At 45.6% G+C, this 14,503-nt stretch overlaps 1 protein-coding gene across 2 annotated transcripts; it reads right to left on the bottom strand.

Moving 5' to 3' along the window:
- Positions 1-2,429: 2,429 nt before the first annotated feature.
- On the bottom strand, positions 2,430-7,528 carry POLR3D (RNA polymerase III subunit D). 2 transcript variants are annotated; one of them, XM_077766603.1, is made up of 9 exons: positions 7,445-7,528; positions 7,020-7,189; positions 5,994-6,037; positions 5,217-5,368; positions 4,934-5,058; positions 4,580-4,748; positions 3,922-4,187; positions 3,325-3,477; positions 2,430-3,224 (listed from the first exon to the last, which is right to left on the bottom strand). In XM_077766603.1, the coding sequence occupies exons 2-9, from the start codon at positions 7,182-7,184 to the stop codon at positions 3,102-3,104; spliced, it is 1,197 nt and encodes a 398-aa protein (XP_077622729.1). In that variant the 5' UTR covers positions 7,185-7,189; positions 7,445-7,528; the 3' UTR covers positions 2,430-3,101. The 2 variants fall into 2 exon arrangements, with proteins under 2 accessions (XP_077622729.1, XP_077622728.1); XM_077766602.1 differs by having other exon boundaries at positions 7,396-7,524.
- Between the last annotated feature and the right edge of the window lie 6,975 nt (positions 7,529-14,503).

The raw sequence follows: 14,503 nt of genomic DNA, 5'->3' as shown, positions 1-14,503 counted from the left end.
TTTGCTTCGGCAGCACATATACAAATAAATGCCTTATGTTCATGTGATTGAAAAACGACCCTATTAAAAGTCTACTATGACCTCGTTTTTATAGAAAATGAGTAAGTTTTTATAGAAAACTGAGCTTAGGGAGGTAAGCAATTTTCCCCAAAGTTCCTGGTGGAACTGGATTCAAACCAACCCTGACTCTAAAGCCCACACTGTGTCACTTACTCACAGTTAAAAAATGAACAAGTCTATAGCTCTCTCTTTTATAATCATAACAAAATGCCTACATGCAGATACAGGTAGTAATAAATTTGCATGCATTTGCAAACACACATATGAATTTGGCTTTAGGCTTTTTACTCCCCTTATTTGCATGTATAGTAGAAATGTATGCTTCAGAGGCTTGGTCAAGAAAGTAGACTTGGGGGGCGCCTGGGTGGCTCAGTCGGTTCAATGTTTGACTTCGGCTCAGGTCACGATCTCACGGTTCGTGGGTTCGAGGCCCGTGTCGGGATCTGTGCTGACGGCTCAGAGCCTGAAGCCTGCTTGGGGATTCTGTGTCTCCCTCTCTCTCTGCCCTTCTCCCACTTGTGCTCTCTCAAAAAAAAATAAACATTAAAAAAAAAATTTTTTTTTGAAAAGAAAGTAGACTTGGGGTGCTTGGGTGGCTCAGTTGGTTGTGCATCCCACTTTTGATTTCGGCTCAGGTCATGACCCAGGGTCATGGGATTGGGCCTGTGTCAGGCTCTGTGCTGAATGTGGAGTCTGCTTGGGATTCTCCCTCTCCAACTGCCCCTCTCTCTCACTTGCACATGCTCTCTAAAATTTAAAAAGACAAAACAAAAACAGACTTGCTTCATGTTTTTTCCACACTTTCACTGATGACCGCCATTTTGTGTATCAGGGATATAGAGACTGCTCATGGGGACTCTGATGCAGGATCATAGTATTCAATCCCCAAGATACTTGAAATGGAGAATGTGAAAGTGGTACATGCTCTTCCTCAAGCTTTCTTAGAAGTCAAAGAGCTAAAGACTACAAGATACCAAACAGCTAAGGAGGCAGCCCCTTTGAGTTAGCCCAGTAACTCAAAGCAGAAGACTATTTTTGAACCAAAGAACAGAGGAAAAACAGAGGATTACAATATAGGCCCACCGGCACTGCATTAGCTATCTAAAAGAAGGCATCACTTAAGTCCAGAGAACAAAAACTCAGCATTATACGAAACAGAACTTCCACAGTACATACCTCCACAAAAGACTTCTGTCCCGTATAACAAGAGACCAGAACAACACTACTGACAGAGCTCACATGACCTCTTAGCTACAGAAGGAGAAATGTTCAATTACCCCTCATAGCTTCTGGCTAGGCAGTTTGAGGGGCTCAGCACAGGAAAACCCCAGCTCTCATGAATAAAAAACAGACTTGAGGGACAGAAAGGTGAGACCAAAGGAAGGCATATCAATCCAAAACCTCTGGAGCCACCAGAAGTCAGGAGGAGGCACTCTTATGAGCCTGTGTGGCCCACTGCTATTCCAGAGGTGGTTGGCTAAACTCACAACCTGGGACCACAACGTCACCCAAAGGTAAGTGTATGGTGCTGGAAGGAGTCTCTGACTTTACCCCTGGTAGAACCTACAGCTAGCATCTCACCACAGTGAAAAGGGAGCTGTGACATCAGCATCTAACAGCCACAGACACTGCTGCCTTCCCTAACCCCAAAGACGGAACCTCAGGAAAAAACCTGGCACCTGTCAACAAGGGATGAGGGAAGAGAAGCAGCTCCTCCGAGAACACATTGGAAGGATCAAGAGTGTGATAACCTAGTAAAAGAACAAGATCACAGACCCATGAACTCAAAGGCCATTGTGGCCAGCTGGGCTTGAGATGCAGACCTGGTGATGGCAGGACAGGAGGCAGAGAGTGGCCTGTCAAATTCAAGGCTTTGAAGTGGGAGGTCATCTGTCAAGTGCCAAAGAGGCGGCTCTTCAATAAATCCCTAATTTCTGTCTTATCAGAGGTTGTTTTCAGCAGTATTTGAGTGTGGTTTTAATTCTCTGAGTGGTCACAGGATTCTGTTGGGAATATTTAAATGGAAGTTAAAAGAGTACTGCTACTTATTGGAGGAGCTGGGGGGAGACGGGGGAGAAGTCCTAGGACCACAATGTCACGCAAAGGCAAGCGTAGGGTGCTGGGAGGAGTCTCTGACTTCACCTCTGGTAGAACCTACAGCTCATACTTCACCACAGTGAACAGGCAGCACTTGACTAACAGTACGCAGGAGAAAATGGGCAGAGAAGGGCCTGAACCTATACCTTCAGAGCATCACGCCCGGGGGGACAGGAAGTACAGCCAGAAGGCAGGGACACAGCAGCTCTATTCACTTCTCTCAAGAGATTCTTGGAACCTCTATTTTGTTTGAAAACAGACTCAGGCAAAGGGAAGGGAAGGTAACATTTATTGAGTGCCTAGTGTGTATATCTGGCCTTGTGCAAGGAATTTTCATCTACAACATTCCATTTAATCCTCACACCAACCCTGTGAGGTAGGTATTATCCTCATTTTTGTCCCATGAGGAATATGAGGCTCAGAAAGGTTAGGTAGTTTGTCCAAGGTCACACAGCTAGTAACTGATGGAGCTGGGACTGAGCGCGGAGTCCCAGACTCAAAAATTCCCTGCTCTCTCTCCAACACTGCTTCTTGGGAAGGAGGAGGGAGCAAAAGCAGCAGCAGTCTTTATGCTTCCTACCCTGAGAACAAGACAGTCAGCAAGAGAAGGAGCCTGGGCTTTCCCACAGACTGTCCCCTCTCTACCTGGGGAGGGCGCAGTCCTTTGAAGAGATAAGACATAAATATAAAAATAAATAGAAGAGACAAGCCCCTCAGCAGCGAGGATGTGCAGGATCCATGCTGTGGGAAGGCCACTGTGCCATTCACAGCTGCTGTGGGAGGGAGCCACGTGGGCCCTGTGGAGAAAACTGGGACAATGGCCGCCAAAGGCTGGAGTGGGTGGGCTAAACAGGCCCCTTCTGGGTCGCACAGATTTGAGAACAAAACGTCTGGAGCAGGCAGCAGCCGTGGGCACAGTCACCATCATCCTCCATCTGCTCATTTTACCGGTGTTTGTGATCCAAGAGGGACTCAAAATCGGGGGAACATACAAGTTTGTGCTTTATGTGTCCCAGGACTGTCATCTCACCGGTCCTGCTGTCTCCAAGGCCCACGGACACCAGCTCCTGCCAACCAACAGAGACAGTGTGGAGAAACAAACCAAACAGCTCATTGCTCAGTGCTGTGAATCTCACAGGATAATCCCCAAACCCTACAGGCTCTCACCTGCAGAAAGGAGCAGGCGGTTCCCATCGTTACATCTAAAGTCACCTTGCCCAGGAGGAGCTGCACCTTCCCTGACTTGCGGATGAGCAGCTTGCCAACCTGACCCTCTGTCAGGTCAGCCAGGGTACAAGCATTCTCCGCCAGCCGGGCTTCCTGTGGAGAGAATCGGGAGATGGGCACTGGGTAAGGAGCCGCTTCCTCCATTCTTCATGGATGAAACCTTTTCCGAAGGAAGGCAGCAGCAGCGAAGGTTAGAATGAGCTCCTCAAGAGGGCCTTTTCCCAAGGCTGCCTGCCATTGGCTGAACGATAAAACCCAAAGCAAACAGATAAACAAATGGACAAAATATTGATAACTGCTGACATTTTCTCATTTGTGTATGTTTAAAATATTTCATTGTAAAAAGTAAACACACGTAATTGGCGTTGAAGTAAAGAGCCCCAAGCCCCTCACAGGTAGAAAGAACAAATGTGTGTTATTTTGGCATTTCAGCTTGGGTGGCACACTTTTGCTTCCCGAACAGGTCATTGTCTCCCTTCCTGCCCCGCCCCCCCGCCCCCTCCCCTGCATTTTCACAGAACTCATTCCTGAGCATACCCGGTCTTTCTCTTGCTTTATCACCACCATCTGTCCATCCTCGCTCTGCACCTCGGTCTTGATAGGCTTGATGTCCTGAGTAGGCGGCTGGCCAGGGAGTGTGTCTGGCAGCTGAAGAAACAGCAACTCTTCATCCTGGGTGAGGCTCAGCTCCCTGAGCAGTTCTGCCACAGATACGTCCTTTGGAAGGCTCGGGGTCTTTCTGGCTGTTCTGGGAGGAGCCTTCATCTTGGCCTCCTCCTCCTCATCCCGGGGCTCCTCTTTCACTGCCCAAGATAACAAATGAAAGAGCTATCAAGTGGCCACCCTGTGTGTCATCTCACTGTACCCATCCCTTCATCCTCATCTGCTTCACTGTCACTCAGCTAGGAAGCTTGAGGGAATCACTGGTTATGAAGAAGGATCCAGGAGTTGTATGACTTACCTCAAAAGGATTATCTGAGGCTGACCCACAGATCCACGGCAGCATGAACCCTCTGAGAGTGAGAACTTACAGTTATCTGTTCAGGTCATGCATTTTATAGTTAGAATGTGGGGAAGGGGGCGCTGCTTATTAGTCTGGGAGCTTCATTCCTAGGGAGGATTCAGGTAGGCAGGGGGCGGCGGGGGTGGGGGGATCCACAGGAAAGGAGATGAGACATTAATGGACACAGAGTACCTTTCACAGCAGGTACGTCCACCTCCATGTCCTCTTCCTTGGGGCCACCCAGCCAAGGTTTAACATCTGGTTCTTCATTCTCTTCCTTGAAAAGCCATCCTGAGTGAGCCAGTGGCAGCTGAACAGGCATGTTTCGAGTGTCATTCCTCAGCCCAGGGTCATCAATGAACTACCAGAGAAGAGACAAGGGGTCACATGGTCTGACTAGCATACATGCAGGTGGACTGCAGCCCACCTCAGCCTTTTCTAACTGAAGATTCCTGCTGCTCACAGGCTTCCAGGACATTAGAGAGTTCTTCTGCCACCAAGCCTGGCTCCCCAGAAGCCCATTCCTCCCAGCCTGCCGGTACCTACATCATCCTTCTCCAGCATGCGCAGGATCTGTTTTGTTTCTTCATCTGTCTCCCTCTTCTCTTTTTTGATGTTGATGATATGAGAGGGCCCCATGTCTGACACATCCACTGTCTTATCCCAGTTCCCTGTGGGAAATCACTGGGTTCACCAAGGGTATGGAAGAAGCCAAGAGCAAGGAAAACTAAACTAGGAGCAAGGAAATTTTATTGCCCTTGCCCTTCTCTCAGAAGTCTGAACTGAAATCCACTGATTCCTTCCTCCCGGAACCCCAGCAGCTTGGTACCCTTTTTCTTCATCATTTCAGCGGGGCCCTGCTCAAAGATGGAGTGGGACTGGATCACTTCCGGGCGGCCCCGTCCCCTTCCATGCCCGTCTCGCTGCCGGTCTCTATCCCTGTCACGCTTTTCCTTCTTTATGGTTACTTCTTCCTTGGGCCTGGAAAAGAAAATGGATTAAGGAAAACTGTTCACTCACTCCACCTCAAAGAACTGGTCTCACTCTCTCATACCACTCTACTCCTCTACCTGAGTGGAGAACTAATGAGCCAATAACTATATCGGAAGCAGAACCCAATCCTAAGTCTGGCACCTTTTCTACTTCCTTGATGGGGCAGCAATCTTTCAGTTTGCTTTGCTTTACCTTCTTGCTTGAGAAGAACTATATTAGAACTATGACTCAAAAGTTGAATTACAGAGACTACCCCCAATGTGGACTTCTTAGTACTGCCTAAAAGCAAAAGGTTATAATACAAAAGAACGTAAGTGAAAACCTGATACTTCTTTGTCTAAACTAATGGCTCTCAACTCTGGCTATAAAGGATAATCACTGTTTCATTGCAAAAAAGTTAAATAACCATTTCTAGAGATGGACTTCTAGGCTTCAGTATTTTTTTAAAACCTGCACATTAGAAATACCTGGGAGCCAGCGCTGAAAGTCACCAGTGAAAAAAACTAAATACACACATTTAGATGTCTGAGCCACATACCTAGTTACTTCCCAAAAGTCTGAAATTCAGAGCAAGTAAATAAGGAGAAAGTTTTTAGAAGGCCCAGCTACTTACTCTTCCTTGATTTTCCGACTGATGATATTTGGGGTGAAGGTTTTCTGAAAGTAAAATATGGGAGTCACTGATTTGGTAAGTTCTGATCCCAAAGTACAGAGAAAAATGAAAACTCTCAAAGAGCATCTTGTATGGGCCAAGACTACCACTCTACATTCCACACTGTTGCCAGTGATTTACAGAGACAGACATGTGCTTTAAGAAGGAGGAACATCATGCCATGATAACAGGGGGCTTACAGAACAGGGTACCAAAATCCATTGAGCTAGCAGCCTCAGCTTCTGCCGTCTGAAAAGAGAGCCCTCGGGATTTCTAAAACTTATTTATCTAACCTCACTTCTTGTCCTCAAACAGCTTTACCATTGATTGTGCTACCACTGAGTATCACAGGAAAGAGGTGTAGCAGCAAGGCTCAAGTAGGAAGTAGGCCAGCACTCACAGATGATAGAGTTAGACTGCCACTAGCATTTCCCAATGCAAACAAGTCTTCCAAAACTGGCTGCTTTATGCTTGTTATCCACCCACCTCCTAATTTCAGGGGTATCCCTATATCTAGTCATAAACACAACAAAAAAAGTCACAGAGCCTCTTAGGCTATGCCTAGGATTCATTACACTCTAGATCAGAGTTGGCCCATTAGGATCGAAACTCTAAACTCTAATATTTGAAGCTCTAAAACTGCAGGGAAAATTTACGCCTGCTGGCTTTCATGGGTTTCTTAAAAGTGTCTAAAACATATAAAAGAAAGATAAATAAACAATGCTCAAGTTGCTTGGGAACCAATTAGTATTCTCAGCCCTTCAGCCACCTCTGAGAACCACGTCAACATCCTGTACCCAGTATCTAGACTTAAAGGTAGGGCAGGCTCCCTAGAATTTGTTGGCCAAAATCTGGGTACAAGATTTGTTAGGCCCCAAGCCACACCTGGCACAAGGTGGGCCCTACGTGAACATCGGCCGAACCCCAGGTCCTGGAATTCAGGACCAGCCAGTAGTTGGGTTTCTTTAGAAAGGTGCCGTCGGGTACCTTCTTAACTCCTCCGAGGGTGAGGTCCCTGGAGCGGATGGAGGGAAGACGACCTGGGGTAAGTGGAGGCGCCGGCCTCCGCCCGATAAGACCCCTGGCCCCAGAGAGGAGGGGTCGAGGTCCTCCCGGACCACTCGGCTCGCCTGCGGCGTTTCCTTGCGACATGTTGCCTGAGAGAAAAGGAGGAAAGGGGCTGTAAAGTCACTAGAGGGGGCGGACACGCGGACCCTGGGCGGAACCCCGCCCACGTGGTCTCCCGCCCCCCAGTCAGTGCGTCCCTCCCTTTCCACGTGGCAAAACTCCCCGGACCACCCACTTAGAGCGCTTGGCGAGCCCTCTGCCCAGGACCCCGGTCAGGCACGAGGCAGAGACGCACCCCAGCGCCCCCGTGCTGTGGCTCCACACCAGGCGCGTCCCGACTTCACCTCCGACGCGGCCCGCAGCCGGCCCTCAGTCTCTTCGCCCGGCGGAAGTCTGCGTGGCAGGACCCGCGCGCCGCCATCTTGCCGCGGGGCGGAAGTGAGGTCGGTGGGCGGGGCCGGGCCACAGTATTTATCCGGCGGCGCTTCGCTCGCCTCCGCCTTCTCTTCCCGGTTCTTCCCGGAGTCGGGAAAAGCTGGGTTGAGAGGGCGAAAAAGGAAGAGGGGTCTAGGTTACCCTGCGGTGCAGCGCTCGGGGGGTCTTGGCCCGGGCGAGTGGGTAGAGGCGTCCAGCTAGGGGTCTGGGGGTCTTGGCCCCAGAACGACCTAATATAGGGATTCGCCGTGGTGGAGCCTCTGGGAGTAGTGGGGTCGCGGCTCCGGACCCCGCGAGGGGCCGAGAGCGAGATCCGGACCCTGGGTCGAGGATCCCTGGGTCGGGGCGAGTTGGCGGCTGCGCCCTCGATAATGACCTTGGAGTGGTCATTGTACTCTGGGCTGCAGCCTCGCCCTCGCTCGGGGCGGGGAGGGGGGGGTCCTGTAGATGGGGCTGTGGGCTCAGCCCTAGGGCAGCTGTGGCGGACTCTTGTTCCAAGCCCAGAACCTGAAAAACGAAGTCTGATCGACTGGGAGGCAAGAGTTTAAAGAACTTTTATGATGACTCCGACATTTTAACAAAAAAATGCCTTTACTGTTCTCCCCACCCCCCGAACCATGTAAAAACCAGTTAATATTGCGGAAAGTTTGAGGGAAGGGAAACATTGCTACAATTCCACATAGAATACTACTATTAAAACTTTTGTAAAATATTACAATCCCTTTCGTAGAGCTGTCGTACTACAATTTTGAATCCTCCCTTTTGAAATAACATTTCTTTGTTGCTACATCAAATAACTAATATAATTCTCAATGGCCATGTCATGATTTGTCTATTTTTCTATTTGGACTCTTAGGTTGTCACCCTCACTCCCACCCCTCACCCCTGCACTCCCTGTTGTAAAAATGCTATAGTGACCATCTGGTGCACCTAACGTTTTTTTCTTCTTTTGGATTATATCCCTAGGACAACTTTTTTTTTTAATGTTTATTTATTTATTTTGAGAGGAAGAGAGATAGAGCAGGGGAGAGGCAAGGGAGAGGGGGCGAGAGAGAATCCCAGGCAGGCCCTGTGCTGTCAGTGCAGAGCTGGAAGCAGGGGGCTGGCCCCCCACCAACCCTGAGATCTTGACCTGAGCTGAAATCAAGAGTCCTTTGCTTAACCAACTTAGTCACCCAGGCACCCTTCCCTAGGACAATTTTTCAGACTTGTAATAACTGGCCAAAAGAAGATGTACTCTTTTTTATTATTTTTATTTTTGTAATGTTTAATTTAATTTTTAATCTTTATTTATTTTTGAGAGAGAGAGACACACAGAATCTGAAGCAGGCTCCGGGCTCTGAGCTGTCAGCACAGAGTCTGATGCAGGGCTCGAACTCAACAAACCATGAGATCATGACCTGAGCTAAATTTGGACACTTAACCAACTGAGCCACCCAGGCACCCCTGTACTCTTTTTTTTTTTTTCTGGGAGAGAGAGAGAGAGAGAGAGAGAGCATGAGCAGGGGAGGGTCAGAGAGAGAGGGAGACACGGAATGCGAAACAGGCTCCAGGCTTTGAGCTAGCTGTCAGCACAGAGCCTGACAGGGGGCTTGAACCCATGAAACGTGAGATCACGACCTGAGCTGAAGTCGAATACTCAACCAACTGAGCCACCCAGGCGCCCTGTACCCTTTTCTTTTTCTTTTTTTTTTTTTTAGTAAATTTAGAAAATGGGTATACATGTGGTTTTAAGAAATAATACAGAAATCTCCCCCAATAGAAACATATCACAAAACTATAGTACAATATCACAACCAGAATATTGACATTGATACAGTAGAAATATAAGACATTTCCATCACTCCAAGGAGCCCTTTTTATTGCCTTTTTATAGACACACCTCCCTCTTTCCACCCACGCTAATCTGTTTTTCACTTTTATACTTTTGTTATTTCAAAAGTGGAACTCATTCAAAAATGGAATCATACAGTATGTGACTTCGGGAGATGGCCTTTTTCACTTATTCATTGTAGCATAATTCCTTGGAGATTACTCAAATTGTCACGTGTATCACTAGTTCATTCCTTTCTCTTGAACATACACAGTTTGTTGGTTAATTCTCTTTTTTAATATTTTTAATTTTATTTTTTATTTTTGAGAGAGAAAAAGAACATGAGTAGGGGAGGGGCAGAAGAGAGGGAGACACAGAATGCACAAAGCAGGCTTCAGGCTCTGAGCTTGATTCAGGGCTCCAACTCACTAACCATGAGATCATGACCTGATCTGAAGGCAGCCGCTTAACTGACTGAGCCACCCAGGCTCTTTGAAGGACATTTGGGTTGTTTCCAGTTTTTGGCTATTAAAAATAAAGCTGCTGTGAACACACATGTACAGGTTTTTGTATAAACATAAGTTTAAAAACATTAAGGGGCACCTGGGTGGCTCAGCCAGTTGAGCGTCGGACTTCAGCTCAGATCACGACTTCACAGTTCATGGGTTCAAGCTCCATGTTGGGCTCACTGCTCTCAGTGCAGAGCCAACTTCAGATCCTCTGTCCCCAGCTCTCTCTGCCCCTCCCTGCTCATGCACTCTCTCTCAAAAAATAAATAAGTAAATAAATAAAGTTTTCATTTCTCTGAGATAAATGCCCATGAGTGCAATTGTTTCGCTGAATGGTGATTGTATGCTTAGTTTTATAAGAAACTGCCAGAGTATTTCCACAATGGCTATACCATTTTGAACATTGTACATTTTACAGTTCTTCATCAGTATTGCTAAATTGTTTTCAAAAAGGGTCATACTAATATGCATCACCACTAGGAATATATATAGAACATAAAATATATATTTTGTCACATCTTTTTTTTAATGTTTTATTTATTTTTTGAGAAAGAGAGCATAAGCAGGGGTAGAGGGAGAGAGAGCGGGGAACAGAGGATCCAAAGCGGGATTTGCTTTAACAGGCTGACAGCAGTGAGCCCAACACAGGGCTCAAAGTCATGAACCATGAGATCATGACCTGAGCCTAAGTTAGATACTGAATGGACTGATCCATCCAGGTGCCCCCACATCATTTTGAGTATGGGCTCTTAAGATTTTAAACTTTTTTGCCAATTTCTCAACATATTAATATTAAATTAATATTTTTATGTCAGTTTCTACCCAGACTTTTTTGATCTTCTTTTCTCCATATTGGCTTTATGATAACCAAATCCAACCAAAGTAAAACTCTTCCTGTCCCCTACAGAGCTGTACACAGTACCCCTTACCTTCTGACTGGAGCACTAGATGAAATTGCTTTGATTTCCCTGGGCTCTGAGGTCAGAGACCTTTTAGTATCTCCTAGGTTTTTGTTTCATATTTTTTTACAAATACACTTATTCATTGTAGAAAAGTTGGAAAATTTTAACAAGCACCCAAAAGAAAATGAAAGTCATCTGTTACATACTTGAAGTATTAAAACAAGTATTTATTACTTGTAGTAATAAAACACTTGAAGTTGTTTTATGCATGTGGATTTTTTTAATGTTTTTATTATTATTTTATATTAGAAAAAGCGAGAGTGAGGGAGAGGCAGAGAGAGAGAGAGGATCTGAAGTGAGCTCTGTGCTGACAGCAGAGAGCCTGATATGGGGCTTGAACCCACAAAACATGAGATCGTGACCTGAGCTGGTTGGACTCCAAACTGACCAAGCCACTGAGGCACCTCTATGCATGTAGATTTTTTAAAATTGAGATGTTTTACATTTGGTTCTAAAAGCTGCTTTTTTTCCATCTTAACAATATACCATAAACATGTTTTGAGTCATTGAATATTCTTCTAAACTGTAATATTTTTTTATTTTAGACAGAGCCAGTGTGCATGGGGGAGAGGGTCAGAGGGAGGGAGGGAGGGAGAGAGAGAGAGAGAGAGAGAGAGAGAGAGACTGATTCTCAAGTAGGCTCCACGTTCAGTGTGGAGCCCAACACAGGGCTTAACCCCATGACCCTGGGATTATCACCTGAGCTGAAACTAAGAGTTGGACGCCCAATGGACTGAACTACCTAGTGCCCCAACTTACAATTTTTAGTAGCTAAATAGTACTCCACATTGGTATTTGCACCATAATTTATTTAACCAGTTTCCTTCCTGCAATGCTGATTGGATTTCCACAAAATTTTTCACCCCAACAGGACAAGAGAAGAAGGCCTTCTATCTTTAATATTTTGGGGCTTGCTTCCTAACAACAATTACTGTAATTTCCCATTAAGAATATTCTCCAGTGTTCCCTCTAATTAGACTAATATACTTTTGGCACCATTCTCCTTTCTTTATTTGTTCTAACACCTACCTCCCTCTCCATTTTCTTCTGAAGAGTGTACATTCTTTTATCTAGACTCAAAAGTAACTTGTAAACCGTCACCAGCTGAACCCCATGCCATTGCATCTGTGATTCTAGCAGATCTTATTATTAATAACATTTTATTTCTACATATTTCATAGTAAAGGCAATAATCTCATTCTTGTCTGATAACTTAATGAAATTAATAATCAAACTCAAAGCAAATATAGTGTTTTTGGTCTCAGTGCAGAATTCAGAAGGTATAAACAGATTCTGTCAAAAGCCTGTTTCTGTGAACTCTTGATGGACATTTGAAACACAAAATGAATAAGGAACTGTTTTGGATATGTATCCGTAGAATAAAAGGAATGCGTGGTATGAAAATGTCATCCAAGTCCAAGCCATTGCATGTTCTCTATGAGTAGTTTATCCTAATTTGTTTGCATCATTTTGCAGACCATTATTTGCTGGTTCGTCCTCGTCTCTTTGACCTCTATACATTGGAGAGCTCTAGGATTCAGTCCTCAGACCTCTTCCCTTTTTTCTCTATACTTTCTCCTTTGGCAATGGTTCAGTTTCTCAGCTTCAAGCCCTGTGCTGAATGTTGATGACTCCCCACTGCTTATCTCAGTGTGGACCTTTCTGAAGTCCAGATGTGTATCTCTGCCTATCTCACCCTTCACCTGCATGTCTGCAAGCCATCTCAAACCTATGTCCACACACATACTTTTTTTAAAGTTTTTTTGAATTATTATTTTTTAAATGTTTATTTATTTTTTAGAGAAAGAGACGGACAAGTGAAGGAGGGGCAGAGAGAGGGAGACACAGAATCCAAAGCTCCAGAATCTGAGCAGTCAGCATGGAGCCCAATGCGGAGCTTGAACCCACAAACTGTGAGATCATGACCTGAGCCAAAGTCTGATGCTCAACCAACTGAGCCACCCAGGTACCCATAAATTTTATTTTCATTTAAGTAATCTTTACACCCAACATGGTGCTTGAACTCAAAACTCCAAGATCAAGATTCCCATGCTTTACTGACTGAGCCAGCCAGGTGCCCCTCACACCCAAACTTTTGATGTTCCTCAACTATTTAAAAATTTTTTTTAATGTTTATTTATTTTTGAGAGACAAAGATAGAGCGTGAGTGGTGGATGGGCAGAGAGAGAGAGAGAGAGAGAGAGAGAGAGAATCTGAAACAGGCTCCAGGATCTGAGCTGTCAGCACAGAGCAGCACAGAGCCTGATACAGGGCTCAAACTTGGGAACCGCGAGATCATGACCTGGGCCAAAGATAGCCATTTAACTGACTGAGCCACCCAGGCTCCTTCCTCCTCAAACTACTTTAAAGTGTTCCCCATCTCCATACATGCCATCCCTCTAGCAATTCAAGTAAAAATTTTTGCAGTTATTCTTCACTCCTCTCTTTCTCTCATGTGACGCATCTAGTATGTCAGCTTTTCCAGATCTATCTAGAATCTTACCACTTATTAGCACATTCACTGACATCCCACCCTGGGCCTGGCCACCATCTTTTTTTTTTCTGTTATTATTAAACATTTTTTTCATGTTTGTTTATTTTTGAGAGAAAGGAAGAGAGAGAGGGAGAGAGAGAGAGGCAGAGGAAATGAAGCAGGCTCTACAGGAGAGCCCAATGCAGGGCTCGAACTCATAAGTGGAGATCATGACCTGAGCCAAAGTCAGACTGCTTAACCGACTGAGCCACACAGACACACCTGCTGTGATCATTTTAATAGCTTCCTAACTGGCCTTCCTGATTCCACCTGAGCCCCCTCTGTCTAGTCTCAATGTAGCATAATTAACGTATTTTCACATCAGGTCACATCTCTGCTCTAACCTTCCCAGCGGCTTCCCATTTCAGAGTAAAAACCAAAGAATTTAGACTGGACTACACAGTGTGGCCTACATAGTCTGTCCCTCCACCCACCATCTCTCTGTCTTTAACTCCTACCATACCCCCCTCACTCACTCTGCTCTAGTTGCAGTGGCCCCCTTGCTATATCTGAAACAAGCTGGCATACTTCCTCTCCTGGACCTCTGCTCCTGCTACCTGGAATACCCTTCCCCCACATAATTCTGCATAGCTCCTCTCCTCTCTTCAGTCAGGTTTTTTTTTAATCCTTTTTCAAGGAAGCCTTCTCTGATAGCATTATTAAATATTGTATCCTCCCCCACAACATTCTCTTTCCCTATTTACTGACTTCTTTTTCTCTATAGCAGTACATTTTCTCTAATATATTTAATACATGTTTTCTAATAGACTACAGAGTTTGTCCATATTCCCCCCCAAACAGAAAGTAAACCCCATAAGAGCAGATATTTTCCCCCTCTTTAACTACAGTATACTCATTGCCTTAAACAGTGTCTGACACAGACTAAGCACCCAATAAAATTTAAAAAATTTTAAGAATGTTGTATTTGAGTGACAGAGAAAGAGAGAGAACGAATGGGGGAGAGGGAGAGAGAGAGGGAGACACACAATCCATGAAGCAGGCTCCAGGCTCCGAGCTGTCAGCACAGAGCCTGATGTGGGGCTCAAACCCGTGAACCACAAGCTCATGACCTGAGCCGAAGTTGGACACTTAACCGACTGAGCCACCCAGGTGCCCCCAATAAATTTTGTTAAATGAGTGAATGAATTTCA

Source organism: Crocuta crocuta, unplaced genomic scaffold (assembly GCF_008692635.1).
Source record: "Crocuta crocuta isolate KB4526 unplaced genomic scaffold, BGI_CrCroc_1.0 scaffold225, whole genome shotgun sequence".
Lineage (NCBI taxonomy): Eukaryota > Metazoa > Chordata > Mammalia > Carnivora > Hyaenidae > Crocuta > Crocuta crocuta.
Note: the sequence above shows the minus strand (reverse complement) of the source record. Positions and strands in the feature narration are given on the sequence as shown.

What these genes read in the sequence shown, in the direction of transcription:
- POLR3D (XM_077766603.1), bottom strand. Translation starts at nt 7,184, where the DNA reads ATGTCGCAAGGAAACGCCGCAGGCGAGCCGAGTGGTCCGGGAGGACCT. An exon ending in TGAAATGATGAAGAAAAAGG is followed by an intron (nt 5,059 to 5,216) that starts GTACCAAGCTGC and finishes GATTTCCCACAG; the next exon opens with GGAACTGGGATAAGACAGTG. An exon ending in CCGCCTGCTCCTTTCTGCAG is followed by an intron (nt 3,225 to 3,324) that starts GTGAGAGCCTGT and finishes GTTGGTTGGCAG; the next exon opens with GAGCTGGTGTCCGTGGGCCT.